Here is a 19,321-nt window from a genome sequence, read left to right as displayed (position 1 = left end):
TACGGTACACGAGGTTTTTTGAAATGTTGTATTTTAAGGTAATATGAAAAGAAAATGAATTCCTCCATACTCTGATATCACTACGATTATTATTATTATTATTATTATTATTATTATTATTATTATTATCATCTACTTTGAAGTTAGGACTAATCAGACTATAGAATTATTCATAATCAATCAGCTGACAAGTGGATTATTCATTGCATGCAATACACAGATGTCTGGCCGTGTCTATTTCTATAAGGTAGAGTTTCAATATTTTTATGATGCGTGCCCATCTGTACTGTATCAATATTCTCACATTTGAAAAAAATTATTAGGTGATTGAAAATAAAATAAAAAATGATTAAATGAACTAATTAATGCTGAAGAAATTATAATATTCTTGATTGAAAAAAATAGTTGCGAAATATTTTTTTAGATGGAAAGATTATCACGGAACTGGATAAATAATCATATTGGATACAAATGTTATGTTTTTTTGAAAGGAAGGATTCAAGGAGCCGAAGGTTCAAAGAACATCACACGTCAACCGAAGCTTATTGTTTGTCCCAAGTATGTTAGTTGGGCAAACCAATGGAATTATGTAGGGGGTATCGGTGAATTTCAACGACAGTAACGGTTAAATATTGATTTTGAGTCAATAATGAGATTTTGACTTCTAGAGCAACCAAGAACTATCTCTCACTTTTTTTATTGCAGGTACTATTTTACCAGTGTTCAGGATGCTTGCTTATATCTGTGGTCTGAATTGTAGTTGAATGAAAAAGACTAAGAAATTGTCAAGAAAAAAATCTGAATTGTAACCAGAGTCTTCAGACGTTGATGTGAAATAAGCTCAAATTTACTGTACAGTAAGCTACTGAGTATTGCATGCCACTATATGCAACAGCGTTCTACTTTTCAGCTTCAAGCCGGGATCATACCACTTATCAAACAGCATTACAGTGTGATCACAGATGGCAACGGGTAAGAATGGTGCATACGGTACCAATTTCCGTCATGTGATCTGTCCCACCATCTAGCATGAGTAGGATGGGAACGCTGAATGACAGGTGTGGTCCGGACTGAACTCACTACTACTCTTGCTGTTTTCTAATAAATATTTGATTGAACAAATATATTAGAAATTGTACTTATGTTTTGTAATGGTTGAAATGAATATTCGATACTTAGAGGAGTGATTACAATTATTTTACTATACAAATCTGGCCATCGTGTTGTAGTTTGGCTATGCAACTTTAATTTGCAATGTCTGCCTGGTTGTGGGTTCGAGTCCCTCCGGTAGGCATGGACGTGTTGTCATTTCATCAATCACCCTCGCACTCCTTTCATTACTCACAATTTATGGTCGTGAACTCTAGTACACGACTGCACTTATACTTCAGTGACCTGGATTTTCAAAAATGTTTCAATTGAGCCACCAGAAATTCCCTCAAAAAATTAGCAAGTAATCATTTTCTGGAGATTGGAATTATAGGTACTCGTACATTCCACTCACAATAGACTTGTTTATTTGTGAAAAGTTTTTATTTCTTTTTTGAACTGTTGATTTTAATTTATTGAAGATGAAGACAAAATTTTGTAAAGTTTTAATTCGGTTCAAATAATAAAATGACTAAATTGATCTTCAATACTGTTTTACTTGACAGATGTGTTGATGCATACAATCACTCATTATAGTTTTTTACAGTACATAGAATGAGGTCAAAACAATAGGTCTTAAAAAAGACCTATTCATAGTTCGATACTCAAGTATAAATAACCCATAGATACTTTTAATATTATTATGATGTTACATTATCAGCAATATTTTTATAAAACAAAAACAAATTCAAATAAGAAGTAAATGTTGATTTCAAATCATATTTATTGAATGGATAGTGAACAAGTACCATTTATGATGATTTATTTATTTATTCATATGCAAATACAATTAAGGTAAAAACAATAGGCATTTGCCCAAATCTGATTTAAGTCTTAATTTGGAATACACAGTCTAAAGGTTATGTAACTTACGTAAAGGTGTGTACAGATTTACGCGCCGCGAACATGAGCAATTCACTTTTAATCAGCTGATGCCAAGCTTTTTATATCTATATCTTATACCGTTTCTGTAGAAATACATATGTAGTCAGCTGATTAAAAGTGAATTGGTCATGTTCGCGGCGCGTATATCTGTACGTATTTGAGTGTATGCCTACTATAGAAAAAAGAAACCTGCACTTTTTATTTCAATTGGAGCTCACTCACAACGGAGGAAAGTTAATTTGAAATGGAATAAAAGAAAACTATGAAGCTCGAATCACATTATGATACCAGGCTGGGACACCATCAAGCGAGACACCAGGAGTGAGGTTAAATCTTTCTCACTTGGTGTCCGATCGGGTCGCAGGGCATCAGCTTCAATGCCACCAGCCGAGACATCAAAATCTGGTGTCCCTAGTCTAGTAAGCGTCATAATATGTCCAATGCAACATGAGTCATTTGGACACCAGTGGTCTGTCTGAGTGGAGGAATGTCGTTCTCACTCTAAATGTTGTTTCACTCGTGTCATAGAAGAATACAAGCCTCAATATGTAAATCACTGAATTACATTTCAAGCTGTCTTTTCAATTTCCGATAAAAAGTTTTTTATTGAGAGAGGTAGTTGCTGTAGCGAACAATATGATGAATATTCTGTTATCAATGTATAAAAAATAAAATTTAAGCCATTTTAAATGGAAACAATGCTATATATGATGTGACCAATATTGATATTGTTTTTATTTTATAGAAATATTGAAGAGACTTGAAATATTGTCAATAATCCACTTTATTTCAATAAAAGTTATTATTTTACATGAGCATGCTTTCTTGTGTGCAGTGCACCCAACATCAGCTGTAAAATAATAATTTTTATCGAAATAAAGTTGATTATTGACAATATCTCAAGTCTCTTCAATAATGGAAAAGTTTCACAACATCAATATTCACTCAATAAACTTTAAAAAAATCTTTTTCAATTATCGAAATAATTACAATACCCAATTAAACCTTACCGTGCAAAAAAAACTAGCTGATTCAGTTCGATACAACTAACTATCATCAATAGGTTAGGATGTGTATCAAATACACTATCTCTTACAACAAACTATCCGAACATTTTCAAAAAATCACTAGCCTAGCTACATCTCAAAAATCTAATAACTGAAAATATTTAAACAGTTTGTTGTAAACAGTCTTCATAATTTAATGTTTAATCGATCATTATTTTTATTTTTAGATCTATTATCACATATCCCCAATACGAGTCTTTGAGACAATTTTTATAGAACGTAAGTACTTATCTATAATAACAATCATTATTGAGTCCGTGATAATTAGAACCAACAATATTAGTTTTTAATCGCGTTTCACTTGCTTTACTGGTTCACTGTATGCCTTGTAGATGTACAAGCCCAATGCTATGTGGACAGTGATAATTGCAACAATGGCTGAGTATACACTTCCGTTCACAGTCGATCCAAATATTGCTGAAATAAAACAAGAAACAATACTTGAATTATGAATTCATAGCTGACCTTTCAAGTCATCGAATGAGAAATGAAAACGTATAATTAAATTGTACTTATAATTTGTATAAATCGCACTTAAATTGTAATTATATAATTATTATTAAACGAAAATCCAAAGTAAATTATGTAATTCACCCCGAAGACTTCTGCTATTGCAAATATTGACAACAGGGTAAACAGCTAGATGGAAATTCGATGAGCCCTACTATTCAAAAATTATTTGTCAGCCCGGGAATCGAACCTATTGCCTCCTAATTGGCTGTCAGTAATGCTTAGTATGAAATAAATGAGTGCTGCTATCCAGAGATTGTCAGTTTGATGTAAGGGTAAGCATTCCTGACTGGCAATTAGGAGGTACTGGGTTCGATTCCCGGGCTGACAAATAATTTTTGAATAGTAGCGCTCATCGAATTTCCATCTAGCTGTTTACCCTGTTGTCAATATTTGCAGTAGCAGAAGTCTTCGGGGTGAATTACAGCATTTACTTTGGATTTTCGTTTAATAATAATTATTAATTCATTAGCATTTGAATAATTGCAACATCTCAGTAATTTCAATGTGTAATTATATACTGTATAAAATAACAAAAAGAGCATTGTACAGCTTTCTTTCTTTTTTCATACAAGGTACCTTATTTTTTCTTTCATACTAGGTACTTTATTTCCCTTTCATTGTTTTTCATATTGTAATAAGAGTTTTATTCTCTCATCATTATAATAAGTACGACTCCGCATAGTTTAACTCAGAGGTGGTTCTCAATTTCTATTTTCCCCTATTCTGATATATTATATTGTTATGTTATCATTATTATTAATAGGTTGTTATGAATGGAGGAATAAATTTCAATTTCAAATTTTTCATCTGCTCAATCTTATTGAAAACACGTGTATTATAATAATGAGTGGAAAATATGCATGAACTATAGTAAGATTCACTCAAATGAAAATAATTGTCAGCATAAGTTGGACGAGAAGAAATGATGCTATTTAAGTGGAGCTGCTGAGTTTAAAGTGAATTTACTACCAAGTCTTCAAATGACAAATTTAGGACCATCCCAGTGAGATAAGAAGCGTTGATAAACTTATGCTGGAACAATAATGGTTTCACATCCCGTCAAGAGCACGTATTTCAGATAGTGAAAACTGACACTTCCTTACCCATGCACATGTGAATATTTTTGTGGATCAACCACAAAAAAATATCTAGTGGAACAGCAAATTCTTATTACAACATAACAGTTGTTGTCTCTTTTCTGTATAGGGCTACTTGTAATATAAATAGAAATAAAAATAAAAATCTCAGTACCCTTTTTACTTTCCTTGCCCTATCACCATAGGTAAGGAAAGTATTGCTTTCCGAAAAAAATTAAGGTACCCCAATTTCTAAATTTCTATACGTTTCAAGGTCCCCTGAGTCTAAAAAAGTGGTTTTTGGGTATTGGTCTGTATGTGCGTCTGTGTACACGATATCTCACCTCACAATTAACGGAATGACTTGAAATTTGGAATTTAAGGTCTTTACAATATTAGGATCCAACACGAACAATTTCGTTCAAATGCAATTCAAGATGGCGTCTAAAATGGAGAAAATGTTGTCAAAACAGGGTTTTTCGCGATTTTCTCGAAAACGGCTCCAACGATTTTGATTAAATTTATACCTAAAATAGTCATTGTCAAGTCAAGTCCCATATCTGTAAAAATTTCAGGAGCTCCGCCCCATCTATGCAAAGTTTGATTTTAGATTCCCAATTATAAGGCTTAAGATACAATTTGAACAAAACATTTCGAGTGGAAAAGATTGAGCATGAAAATCTCTTCAATTAATGTTCAGTAACATTTTTGCCTAAAATTGAAAATAAGCTTGAAATTCGAGAAAATATGATTATCCAATTGCAAACTGTTGCCAACTGCTGATTCTATTAAATGATTCACTATGAAGAGATAGCAGACCTCGTATGTCTCCAGCGTTTTTGTCCTGTCACCAGCTGTCTCAGATCTTTGTTTATAAGTAGACTTGAGATGCGCGTGAACACTAGCGTCAGTTGTTCAATTTTCATAACGGCAAAAGAAGTTGTGTGAGTGCGCCACACTAGATTTTTTTTGAATTATTTTATCACAACATGTTTCAACATTGATACCATTTTCAAGTCAATAATAATTTTCGGTTAAATAATAAATGATCATTTCATTATGACTTGAAATGTCATCAATGTTGAAACATGCTGTGATGAAATAATTGAAAAAAAGGTAGTACGATTTTTATTTTTATTTCTACTTAATATAACAGTTATTTGATGAGTTTATTCCGAAAATGTAAAATATTGATGAGATGATCGATTTTGAATCTGACCGACAATAAATTATTGTAATTGCAGTTATTCGAATACTTACGTTCAAATATGACGAATTTCGCACAGAAGAATGTGAGTAACGGCACAATAAGAATGAAGAAACAGTAGTAGAATATTGAGCGAAATACTTCAAAATCCTGTGAGTCCTGAAACAGAGCATTAATTTAAGAATAAGTTTCTAAAAATCACTTTTCATTTATCGATAATTAATGAAATGGAGATGAGTTTGAATTATTAAGGTGAAGCTAAGTTCTCAGTAAGGAATAGTTGCAGAATCAATTATATTTAATGGATTAAAGATCAGTTTGAGCTTATTTATTGAGACTTGATTACGATTAAAAGATGACTTTTTAATTTGGCAACTCTGCAGTCCTCTAATTTCCATTGACTGTATAACGTGATCTCACTATGGAAACATGAAAGTTTAATTGAAAGAGTAAGATTATGGAGAAATATCACATACCAAACAATCAAATTACATGAAAGTTTGACGAGTCTAGTTAACATTAGCAAAACACAAATAATAGCAATTTAGTAACGAAAATACAGAATTGTTTTGACAGAGATTAATTTTACTATTACAATTATTATAGTTGGTATAATTAATATAGTAATTTTACTATTACATAATTTACTTAATTATTATAGATAGTATAATTAATATAGTAATTTTACTATTACATAATTTACTGTTACAATGTTTCCATCTTCTCAAAAATGATCGAAACAGAGATGAAGATGCAGATGACTGTAGTTTTCGAGTGAAACAACCTACTTCACCATCGCAGCATGGGTTCATGAGTATATGATGCACAAGTGCTCTATTGGCATTGGTTGACAACATCTAGAGTGCTTTTGAGGATGGAAAATCCCCTACCCTTACATTGTGCGTCATCAGGAATGTCTGATTGCGTCCCTCACACAATATTGATCTGTGAACCCAAGAGAGATATGATTGGGTCCCACACTTCTGAGGACAGTGGCATCTCCCTTGGAGGATCGAAAGCAGATGGTTAAACTGAGAGGTGCAGCCTCTACATTGAAAGGTGTGGAGCATGAAGTACCATAAGAATTTTTCCAATGGCACCACCATGGTACAGTGACAGACTGATTGACTTTTTAATTTCAGTGAATGATGTAGCTCGCATGGATGGCAGAAGTGTTGTCTGCTATGCAGATGACACCACCTTCTTCGATCATGGTCATGGAGTTGATGCACTGAAATGTTGGAGACCAGGTTGTTTGCTTCGGACTGGTTTTCTACAAACCTCTTTCTTCTCAATGAAGATAAAACGCAGTCAATCATATCCAGCCTCAGAAATGGGAGTGAGTATGATTTTTCGCCGATAGAACACTGCTTGGGTTTGTCTTGGATATGAAACTGTCTTAGGCTGACCACATTGAGGCTGTCTGTTGCAGGCTGAGCAGGGTGGTTTTCCTGCTCAAGAAATTGAAATCCTGTGTTCCTGCATCCTATCTTAAAGTCTGCTATTCCTATATTTTACAGAGCATAGTCCTGTATGGCCTCACGCTTTGGGGTGGAGAGAAAGATGGTTTGAGAGTGTTGCTCATTCAGAAGAGGATCATTTGTGGTGCTGAGCGTCTTGCCCACTGTCGTCCCCTCTTTGTGAGAGAGAAGATCCTCACTGTCTTCTCCCACTATGTATTTCAGACTCTCTGCAGAACACATGCAAATGTGGGGGAGCTTGTAAAGAGGCAGAATATACAACTACATGAGACTAGAGGGAGAGAAAGGCTGGACGAGCCCTACCAAAGACTGAGCAGGACTCGATCGGGCTTTGCTCATTTATCTGTCAGGCTCTTCAGCAAGCTGCCGGTGGTGGCTAGGAATTAGGAATCTGCCTGCCAGCAAATTTCGGGGGGCCTTGAAAGACATATGATTGGATAAACCTTTGTACTCACTCGTGAGTTTTTCATGTTGAACAGCAGCTTGGTAAGCGCATATTTTAATTACTTTTGTTCTTTGTTTGCTTGCTTTGATTTGTTTCTTTTTCGACTAGTAGGTCAGCTGGCCTACTTGCTTTTTGTGTTTTCCTGACGTGTCCCTGGGGGTTTCATGTCCACCTTATGGACTCAACATAAAATAATTGACTAAGACTCATTAAAGAAGTCAAGTTGTGGTTTTTAACCAACAAATTGAAGCTCAATCTGGATAAAACAAGCATCCTAGTTTGTTCATTGAAGTGGAAAACAGCAGCATCTGAAACTGTTGAGCAGCTAGGAATTTAAAAAATGGACAAGACTGCAGGGAAACTGTCACGGGTTATATACCTCCTTGAAAAAATTAGGAACTAGGTGCATTACAGCAACCTCATTAGGCATACCACTAACTTTTCAAAAGCCACATAATCTATGTTCGTCACAAGATGGCGAACGGTAATGAGAAATCTGATTGTGGCTCTTGTAAAAAAGTTGTGAAAGATAAGGATAATGGGCTTTTTTGTGAAGGAATGTGTGGTGAATGGTACCATATAGAGTGTGTGAATATTGCTACGAGTGATTATTACGGAATAATATCTATGGGTGAAAATATCACTTGGCATTGTGACATGTGCAAGCACAAGGTAAGAAGTCTTATTACTAAATATATTTCAAATTCTAAAGAAAATAATACCGATGCAAAGTCAAATGAAGCTGCTCAAATTAGTGTGATATTGAATGAACTTTCAAAAATGAATAAAAATTATATTCAGCTTAATAGTCGTGTTGAAAAAATTGAAAAATCAAATAGGTTAGAAAATACAGATTTGAACATGCCGGTTATTAGCTCTGATAGTGATGCTGCTGTCGTGATAGTGCCTGCTGATAATGACTCTGCAGCTACAATCCTATCTGCTCAACCAGTCAATCGTGGAATTTCTGTAGAAAATGATGATAATAATAAAAATCTAGTTGAAAATAAAAATGAATCTAATGAAGTAGGCGTAACATGGAGTATGGTTGCAAAAAGTAAACCTAAAAATAAAATAACTCAAAACAATACAGGAGGTAGGTTGAATGTTACGGAAAAGAAAAATAATTATGTAATACAAAAAAATAAACCGATAGTGGGTACAAATGACAAGGAAAATTGCATTAGTGGTGCAAAGAAAGCTTGGTATCACCTTGGTAAAGTAAAGCAGGGAACCACTTCTGATGATGTGAAAAAGTTTCTTAAAGATGAATTCCCAAGTGTTGATTTTATTGTTGAAAAATTGGACAGCAAAGGATACAACTGTAGCTTCAAATTGGGTGTAGAATTTACGTATAGAAACGTAGTGAATGATTCAAAATGTTGGCCAAAAAATGTAACACTAAAGCGTTTTTTATTCAGAAGACAAAACGTACAAATAGAAAAGTAGATTTTGTAAATAAAAATGACGTAATTACTGATTGTAATGAAATAAATTATTTGACTTCCTCGCATTGTGAGGAAAAAATTGTAAATAGAAATGTTTTACGTATATGTTTTTTGAATATTAGATCTATTTTTAACAAGGTTGAGGAATTGGAGGTTGAGTTGATTGAATTGAAACCGGATATTTTGGCGTTCGCTGAGACTTGGTTAAACCAGGATAAAGATAAAGTTTTTAAAATACATGGATATGATAAAGTAGCAGTAGCAAATAGAAAAAATCAAATGGTGGTGGAGTTGCTATATATTTGAAACAGAGCTTGAGCATGAAATCATACCCATTGCTATATGAAGATATCATGACTGAAGGGGTGTTTGAGGGTAGTGCATGTATTTTCAAAAGTGCTGAATATAAATTCGTATTTCTTGTTGTGTACCGTCCACCGCATGATAATAATTTCTACAATTTCATTGAAATATTGGAGCAATTGTTGAACCAACTCGAAAGTTTGAATGTTCCTATTTTAATATGTGGAGATATGAATATCGATGGCAATATTGATTCTGTAAATAGAAGATGTTTTTTTGATGTGTTGGAATCCCACAAATTGTTGAATGTTATAAAAATGAACACTAGAGTGACTCCAAATGTACCAACACAAATTGATTATGTACTGATAAGTGAGAACATAAAACAAGTGCAAAGCGGCTGTATAGACACACCCTTGTCTGATCATAGATGGCTTTACATAGATATAGATGTGCATGTTAAGACCAAGTTATGCATGAAAATAGAGAGAAATAGAATTACAAGACTGGGTATGGACGAATTCTTTGGAAGACTTGGCATGATTAAATGGATGGACATGGATGGTGAAAAGTCTTGTGACGAATTGTTAAATAAATTTTATAACGATTATAGATACTGTTTTGAAATATGTTTTCCAAAAAAGATCTATAAGATTAATAACTCATTTGATATGAGTTGGATTGACAATGACATATTATTGTCAAAAGAAAAATTAAAAGAAATGTATTGGAGGACTCGGCAAGTTGGTGATGAGAGAGCTAAGTTGGAGTATTGTAATGCAAAGAGACAGCACTCACAATTGGTTTCTGGTAATAGGAGGGCATTCTACCGAGATAAAATAATAAAGTCAAGAAATATCAGCAAAGAATCATGGAGAGTTGTTCACAGTCTGACAAAGGATACTTTCATCCATAATAATATGAGGTTGAAAATAGACGATGAGCCAGTTAATGATCCCATTAAGATTGCACAAGAGTTCAATAAATATTTCTATGAGGAGGTAAAGAGCCTTATTGGTGATGAATTACACAATCAAGATATTATAGAGGATGTTTGCGAGCAAATCGATGGTCGTCAATTTCAATTAAGATCAACTTGTGCCGATGAAGTGATTGAAATTATTGATAGAGTGTGCAATAAACCAAGTGCTGGAGTTGACAATATCCCATGTAGACTAGTTAAAGCCTCAGCGCATATTATAGTTGAACCTTTGTCGTTGATTGTTAATAAGTCATTTGAAGAAGGGAAGTTTCCAGAAGCGATTAAAACATCTAAACTAGTCCCAATATATAAAAAGAATGAAAAAGATGTAGTAAGCAACTATAGACCTGTAGCTGTACAATCAGTCTATTCCAAAGTTTTTGAAGTTGCTTATCTGGACAGATTGATTCCATATTTGGAGCAACACCGATTGATAAGTGGTAGACAATTCGGATTCCGTAAGAAAAAAAGCACAGCAGATGCAATTTTTGCCTTATTAACTGCAGTGTACGATAAAGTAGATTGTACGGACGAGGTGTACACAATATTCTACGATATGACCAAGGCATTCGATTGTGTTAATCACAGAAGGTTGAAGCTAAAACTTGTCAAGTATGGAATCACAGGAAAACCCTTGGATTGGATAATGACTTACTTGGAAAACCGACAACAACTGGTCACTGTGAGTCACATGGGAAAGGATAATGTTATTCGACATATAAGATCACAAGTGCAACAGGATGTTAACATAGGAGTGCCGCAAGGCTCAAATATGGGTCCAGTTCTTTTCCTGCTTTTTGTGAATGATCTTCCAACTTCAGTACAAGCGGGGGAGATTTGGATGTTTGCAGATGATGTGTGTCACCTCTTAGTAGACAGGAATTCTTCTGAAGCAATTAAGATAACGCAACAAGGTTTGAATGAGATGAGTATATGGTGCACAGAAAATAAGCTGGTACTAAACCAAAAGAAAACGTGTGTGATGCAGTTCCATAATGTTAAGAAAAGAGACTTTAGTCCACGTTTGCGCATTGGTGATCAACACTTGCAATTGAATGAAAATGCCAAATACTTGGGAGTACACATTGCTGACAATCTACGTTGGGAAGAACACATTAATAATGTTGCTAAGAGATTAAACGTAGTGTGTTGCCTTGCACGTGGTCTGCAGGCTCTTGGTGAGGCGGAGGTCAAACTCTTGAGTTTTGTGATGCACCCCACTCTATCGTCGGAGCGACATATTGGCATGCTGTGCTACCGATAGGCCAGAGTGACGTTTTTGATGCGGAAAGTGAAGCGACATGTGCCAGCCAACTAAAGAACTAAAAGACAGAGGTTGACATGTGTCTCTCAATTACAGCTTAGAAGAAAATTGAATTGAAAACTTCATTACTAGACAAAAGAAAAATTGAATTGAAAACTACTTGATTTCAGCCTACAATGGGCTGTTCCATACCCACATAAGCTATGAAATAGTACTGCGGGCCATGAAATGGTAATAGGGGCCATGCGGGTAGCTGTGAAAGGATTCTCCTTCTACAGAAGAAAGTTATCCGTTATCACGTCATCGCATTAAGTGGAGCACTGAAAGCCAATTTTAAACGTCTGAGAATACTGACAGTCTAGTCAGTACATTTATAGCTTTCTATGGCTCTCAAGGAGTGAGGTTCATGCCTTCCGGGAGAGGGTCCAGCTGCACCACCACAATACCAGGAGACGAGGCAACATTAACCTGCCCTACTCCAGACTGTCAAAATCAGATGAAAACTACCCCTTACGAAATTTTTCAACAGACTTCCGATTCGTTTTCATGAGCTGGAGTATGGAAAATTTTGTAGGCTGGTACGTGAAAAACTCATTAACTACCCTCTGTACTCACTGAGAAACTATGAAACCAGTGGACTTGTGAAACAGTTTCATACTGTTTCATAATTTAAAATTGAAGTCCATTTACAAAGCCACATGAAACAAACTATCTGCAGCTATCTTGTGTTTCAATTGATTTAAACTTTGACAAAGTCTGTTTGGCCACTGCCGGTCATGGACTAAATATACTGTATTACTGAATTATACTGGTCCTGGTAGAACAAGCTGTAAATACCACAAAGCAAAGCAGATTTGAGGAAACCTAACAGCTTCCCAAAGCTATTGAATTCTTTAAATAGCCAAACCAAAGGAGATGCAAAACATACAGTACTCAATACGTCGCAAAGAATTGACTCACTCAATGACTTAAGGCCACTCTACTCACTTGGGGACTTGAGTAAGGATTCTCTTTTTTAAAGACATGGCACCTTCATAGCATGAGTACGGAAACAAACTAAAAATGTAATTATTTTTAATGTAATTGACAAGACATTTTCAAAATTGCTTATTTAGAGTCCCCAGTCGTTGGATATGAATTAAAGTATGAAATACATTTATATAGTTGGAAAAAAAATAATATTCTGGTGTAGTACTTACAGTTGATTGTTCGGCCATCGCTTTTGATTGCATGGCTGCAATCGAGGAACTATTTTGAGTGATCACTTGATAGTATTAGACTGTTAGAATAAATTTATACTGAATTATTAAATACGATTATACTTTATTCTAGTTATAAAGATTAATTGTCTAACATAGAATTTATTTAATAATATGCAAAACACACATTTAACCTCAATTTCACAAACGCACCCACCAACCATTCAATCACATCAGCTGACCCATGAGCACATGACTGTCACTTTGTCGTCGCTCTAATATAAAATATTTACATCTTATCAAAAATCATAAAAATATGAGAAGATATGGAATAAAAAACTTGAAACATTGTATGTAAAAATTAATACTCATATTTGGATTCGACTTGAAGAAGTAAGAAGGTGAAGTAGTGTTAAAATGGCATTATTTATGCAGTTGGTCATTCTGTTTACAAATGGTAGCGGATAGCAGTGGTGGCAGTGGCGCTTGTGCTTTGTGTTTTTGTTGTGAAAAAGAGCGATAACCTTTCTTAAACACGGAAGGCGGCGAACTGAATCTAGGTTGACTTGCATAACAAATTTAACGATTTTTTTCAAATAATAGTTCATTATGCCTTCAGTTTCTAATTATGGTACACCATGTGGTCCAAGTCAAATGCATGCTCAAGGTATGTTTGAACTTTCAGTCAATAGTAACAAACCTGTAACGTACTCAAGTAAACAACCCCACCATGCTGAACAATTTAGTGCTTCAGGATTAAATAATACTGCCAATGCTGTTCCTAATTTCCATGGTTCATCAAATGGTTACTATGGCTATCATATGTTAACATCATCCAGCATCAGTAATAGAGCAGAATCCAGCGATGAATGTTTAATGGATACTGACGATTTCTGCAACCAACGGATGACTAGTCACCCGAACAACGATCGATTGATTGACGATGCTAGACGAAAGAGGGCACTTGCTCCTACCACTGAAAATCATCCAAAGAGACCAAGACAAGGTATGTTTTTAGTTTAATTAATTGTTTTAGAATGGTAAAATGAATCATTCACACTCTGGCTTAATCCGTACAAATGACAAAAAGCGCCAGAGTGTAGATGACTGGTTTGCCAGCGCTTTCATTCGTTGGCCATCTCTCCGATTTTTGTCGAGTGAAGGCTAGCACTGGCAAACCACCTATCCACACTCTTGTTAACCAATGCTTGCCGTTTCCTGTTTTGTCTTCTGCTCTGCTGTTTTTCTGTGTAATTGAAGTGCTATAGGCCTTATCTTTATTGCTCAACTTTTATTATTGTATTCCCTTTTAGTTAGGTAGTTTTTATTTCGGTTATGTCGGTTGCTGCTGATGCTGGCCTTGATGAGTTTCTATAGTTGGGTTTGCGTTATAATGGCAGTGGAGAAAGATAAGAGAACAACGTTGCCGAACCTCTGTCTTGTCGATGCCTTCTATTGACAGTAGCTGATACAGTTTTATTTTTGTAATATTAACTGTTAATTCTAGTTAATATTAGTTTTAGTTTAAAATAATCAATTATATTTTATTGAGCAATAAATTATATTTTTCAATAATTTAATGATGAATTTTTATGATAAAGTTGAAATATTTTGTTAATTAATTATTAATTTCACATTGTTAAAAGATGATCTGGCAAAAGAGCAAAGCGAGAAAGAGATAGCGCAATCCGCTTTGTTGAATGATAGACAAGGATAGCAATACCATTGCTAATCAAACACTGCCATTATAACGTGGGCCTCACTATAGTCATAATGCAGTGTGGAAGAACAACGCGGCCAAGCTTACCAGAAGATGAGTGAAACTCTAGGCATAAATGTGGGTCAAGAGACTGAGATGAGGGTGGCCAGTCGCCAGGCGCCCCAGAGGCAATGTGGCGACCCCTCCCTCAGTGGAAGGACCTACTTAAAAAAAAGAAAAAAAAGGCCAGGTGGAACTCACGTAGGTCACGACTTTGCGGGTGGAGAGACCAAATCTCATCACTGCTCAAAGAAAACTGTCATTCAGGCAAATCTTCTTGGGAGAGGTGAGGCTTTTGACACTGCAAAGTTTGGGGGGGGGGGTGGCGAAAAGAAAAATCCCAAGACACCAAAGATGGGTGAAACTATAGGCTCAAATGTGGGTGAAGAAGCTGAGTCGAGGGTGGTGATTTGGGGTGGAAATCACCCTAGAGGTGATTTAGCGACCTCTCCCTCAGTGGAAGGACCTATACAAAAGACCAGGAGTGGAAATCACGTAGGTCACGAGGACCAATCAGTCTTAAGAGACTGCCTAGCATATCACACTGGATTGCGAGAGTCCGTTCAAACATAACATAACATAAGCTCACCAGGTGGCCAACATGTGTAGGCTACAAGGCAATATGCCGCATCTAAATTTTGGCCCAGTAAGCTGGCCCAACCTGCAATGTGACCAGTGCTAGATGATGGCCAGCGGTATCCACCGTTGACATCTACACACTGGCGCTGTCGAAATTGGCCTTCATTGGACCAACATGTAGATGCGGCATTGCATATCGTTACCAGTCTCGGCAATTAATCAATTATATTTTATTGAGCAATTGCGTGACTCCTCTAGGTTTAATAACTAAATAGTGCTTGATTCGTAGGGATTGAGCAGCCAGAACTTCGTTCTCCCTTGCCGTTTTCTCACAACCCTCAAAACCGACATTTATATTTAGTCCAGTCAAATGGTCATTTTCAGGAAACAGCCCCGAAAGAATTTTTCTCGTCGGTTCTATTTTTTGGGGCGCTGAATTCGAACCTGAAATTTTCTGACACGACAGAGGACGGCTTTACCCCCAAAACCCCAAAAATTTCGGACTTTTTTTAATTTTTCCATTTAATCACGAAAACTTTGATTTTTTGGAGAAAAATTTATTCTCTACAAAATCAAAGATAATAAAATTTCCAATAAATTGAGTGGTCGCGCAGTATTCTATCATTTTTGGTTCCGGAGCTACGAATTTTCAAAAGAGAGGTATTTTTTAAGGGATTTTGAAAATTATGCAAACCATCACTTCTACCCTATACAACTTGGATATTTTTCTAGTATAGATAAAAAACCACACATAACTTGAAAGAACAATTAATTCGGAACAGGATTGCTTAGGAATTTTCTAGACTTCTAAATTCGAAAATTTCTAAGGAATCCTGTTCAGAATTAATTTTAGGGGTTTTGGGGGTGAAGCCGCCCTCTGGCGTGTCAGCAAATTTCAGATTCGAATTCAGCGCCCCAAAATACATAGGCCTATAGAACCGTCGAGAAAAATTCTTTCGGGGCTGTTTCCTGATAAACGACCTTTTGACTGGACTAATTAATCACAGAGGAGGTATCGGAACTCTGCCACAACTCAAGCCCTATCGATAATAGGGTACTCCTGGTTTTCACATGCTTCACTAAACAAAAATATTTAATACTTGATGAATTTGAAGGTGGATATTCATTATCAATTCTATGACTACCACCACATTTGACCGTCATGATTGAGTTCTAATGTAGTTGTTTGTTTTTCAGAGTGCATTTCGGATGGCTTTCGTTTGGAAGGCTCACCACAACCACCTCCAACAACACATCAGAGCAGAAGTATGGATAATTCTTCAAACTTTAATTCTTATAGATGCTCTATGATGAGCCATTACATATGAACGAATTTCTTTTTAAACAACGAGCTCAATAATTTCATTTTCATTGATATGTTAATTGAAGCAGTTTGTTGGTAACGAGGTAGTGTTATCATATTCAGATTCATTCTCCATTGAATAATAGACCTACTTCTTATTCGAAATTCAGTTATACCATAGAGAAACAATAGCGTAAGTAGATATCCCATGGTATTGGGTGTTTATGTTGCAACTTTTACTGTTATCTCAAGCCGATTACTGTCTATTATTGTCTATTTTTACGAGTGTATGAAAGGCACAATATTAGAGACTACCAACGTCACACAGCTACACGGGAAAAACTACGTGGACTATCGGCTTGAGATAACAGTAAAAGTTGCGACATGAACGTCCTATACCATGGAATATCTACTTACGCTATTGTTTCTCTATGGTTATACTGTATAACATTTAAGGTTTCCATTTGAGGATATTCCATGTTATTGGTCTAAAAACAGTTTTTCTCTCGTTATTTGTTTTGTGTGAGGTTTCTTGTAATTGAACTTTTATATTATTTACTCTTGTTGATTGTAGGATGTGAATTTTAGTATATCAAGTGAAAATCACCCCTATTCAAGACCGTTCACTAGTTGTTATTAATAAACTTATAAATCGGGTAGGGATAAAATATTCAAGAAGTATTAGGATTTGTATTTTCTTATATTCATTGTTTCAAGACACGATTTTTTTGTCAACTATTGTAATAAACTAGGCTACTTTGAAATAAAACCAACCGGTATTGGAAATTTCTAAAACAATCAACAGTTCTTTAAAATATATAATTGATTTAGAATTGTAATATTTAAGTTTCAGGACCAAAATTAAACTGAATTTTGTAAATATTTTTTCTGCAGTATTTTGATAGAGCAGTCCATCCTGACAGTATGATATGTATGAGGTTTAATTTTACTATAATTCAAGTATATATATTAGGATGTTGGTAGGGGAGGGGGAGATTGAATAGATTTACAATATTATTTCTTGGTGATTTAGTTTTAATTTTGGTTTGAAGGTTCTCATTAATTTCAATTAGGTTAAAAGGTCAATAGCCTTAATAGATTATAGTTTTTATGTTTTAATAGTGGTTTGAAGGTTCTCATTAATTATCAGGTTGAAAGGTCGATATCCTGAATAGATAAACAGAAATGATTATTTATTATTCCTATCCAACCCAGTATTCTTATTTAGTAATTGAAATTTGTTATTTTTTTCTTATTGACCACTTGTATAAGTATTGCAGAATTGAAATTATTGTGTGTCCAAATATATTAATAAATATTCAGTCCCACTAGTCTAAGATTATCAAAATTGTTGACCGGTTTATCCAAAATTTCATCAACTATTTAAATCCTTATTCATGTAGAGAGGGAGAGAGATTCTTGAAAATAGGGGCTAATTGGTTATTGGAATGGCGCTATTGTTGAAGGTCTGACTGTTCAATTAATATTCCATTTATCAACAAATTCATCAGAAACTTTCATTGCCGGATATTGTTCAATATTTAATTTTACATTTATATTGTAATATTTATTTATATTGTACTATTTAATTTATCAACAAATTCATCAGAAACTTTCATTGCCGGATATTGTTCAAGCTCGATTAAGGCATCTGAACATGTTCAAATCAGGTACGGTTTACAACGAGTTCACTGGAAAATATTATTTCTATGGAGACAGTTACTATCGATAATTTTATTCTAGTGCACACTTATTAAAGCTGTGCAAAGGCTAAAAATAAACTTTGTACTGATGATATTTTCCAATGTTTTTCGATTCGTATATCATCAAGCTATCAAAATTAAAAAGTTTTATCAGGAAAACATTTTTCCGATCATTATTTTTTGAGATATGAGCGCCTAAAGTTTAAATTTTTTGGACAGAACATATTTCAAATTTGGTAAGAGATAACTCCATGAAATTTAGAGGATAAATTCTTCATGGTATTTTTGATTGAATAAAACAAAATTTCTCTGAAAATATCAATTTTTAAGGAAGTTATTCAATTAACTAAGAATAACCAAAAATAACTTTTTGTTGAGTTATTTTTGGTAAATTGAATAACTTTCTCAAAAAATGATATTTCAGAATTTTTTTGTTTTATTCAATCAAAAATACCATGAAGAATTTATCCTCTAAATTTCATGGAGTCGTCATCTCTTACCGAATTTAAAATGTTCTGTCCCAAAAATTTAAACTTTAGGCGCTCATATCTCAAAAAGTAATGATCGGAAAATAATGTTTTCCTGATAAACCTTTTTCATTCTGATAGCTTGATGAAATACAAATCGAAAAACTTTGAAAAATATCACCAGTAGAAAGTTTATTTTTAGCCTTTGCACAGCCTTTATTGTACCCGGTTTGACCATGTTCAAATGTCTTTTTGTGTAGTTGAGAAGTTGATATTGTGGTAATTATTCATATTGAATGAAAAAGACTAAGATATTGTCAAAAAAACCACTGATTTATTGAAATTAGAAAGACCGGTTTCGGTTATTACACCATTGTCAATCTCTGATAACCGAAACCGGTCTTTCTAATTTCAATAAATCAGTGGTTTTTTTGACAATATCTTAGTCTTTTTCATTCAATTCAAATCTCTTGATTGAGCTTCATGAAACC

The 19,321-nt window shown here is 34.6% G+C and overlaps 2 protein-coding genes across 2 annotated transcripts; one reads left to right on the top strand and one right to left on the bottom strand.

Moving 5' to 3' along the window:
- Positions 1-1,517: 1,517 nt before the first annotated feature.
- LOC111049242 (vacuolar ATPase assembly integral membrane protein VMA21 homolog) lies at positions 1,518-13,277 on the bottom strand. The gene is made up of 3 exons (XM_022335272.2): positions 13,020-13,277; positions 5,951-6,056; positions 1,518-3,518 (listed from the first exon to the last, which is right to left on the bottom strand). The coding sequence occupies exons 1-3, from the start codon at positions 13,050-13,052 to the stop codon at positions 3,388-3,390; spliced, it is 270 nt and encodes an 89-aa protein (XP_022190964.1). The 5' UTR covers positions 13,053-13,277; the 3' UTR covers positions 1,518-3,387.
- Positions 13,278-13,481: 204 nt separating this feature from the next.
- Positions 13,482-16,930, top strand: LOC111049243. The gene is made up of 2 exons (XM_039425389.1): positions 13,482-14,025; positions 16,555-16,930. The coding sequence occupies exons 1-2, from the start codon at positions 13,629-13,631 to the stop codon at positions 16,683-16,685; spliced, it is 528 nt and encodes a 175-aa protein (XP_039281323.1). The 5' UTR covers positions 13,482-13,628; the 3' UTR covers positions 16,686-16,930.
- The last annotated feature ends 2,391 nt before the right edge of the window (positions 16,931-19,321 follow it).

This window comes from Nilaparvata lugens, chromosome 3, assembly GCF_014356525.2.
Source record: "Nilaparvata lugens isolate BPH chromosome 3, ASM1435652v1, whole genome shotgun sequence".
NCBI classification, from domain to species: domain Eukaryota; kingdom Metazoa; phylum Arthropoda; class Insecta; order Hemiptera; family Delphacidae; genus Nilaparvata; species Nilaparvata lugens.
Note: the sequence above shows the minus strand (reverse complement) of the source record. Positions and strands in the feature narration are given on the sequence as shown.

Bases quoted from the DNA above. Each gene is read 5' to 3' on its own strand.
- LOC111049243 (XM_039425389.1), top strand. From the start codon at position 13,629: ATGCCTTCAGTTTCTAATTATGGTACACCATGTGGTCCAAGTCAAATG. The intron at 14,026-16,554 runs GTATGTTTTTAG...TTTGTTTTTCAG, and splicing joins TCCAAAGAGACCAAGACAAG to AGTGCATTTCGGATGGCTTT.
- LOC111049242 (XM_022335272.2), bottom strand. From the start codon at position 13,052: ATGCAATCAAAAGCGATGGCCGAACAATCAACT. The intron at 6,057-13,019 runs GTAAGTACTACA...GCTCTGTTTCAG, and splicing joins CGATGGCCGAACAATCAACT to GACTCACAGGATTTTGAAGT. The intron at 3,519-5,950 runs GTAAGTATTCGA...GTTTTATTTCAG, and splicing joins GAAATTCGTCATATTTGAAC to CAATATTTGGATCGACTGTG.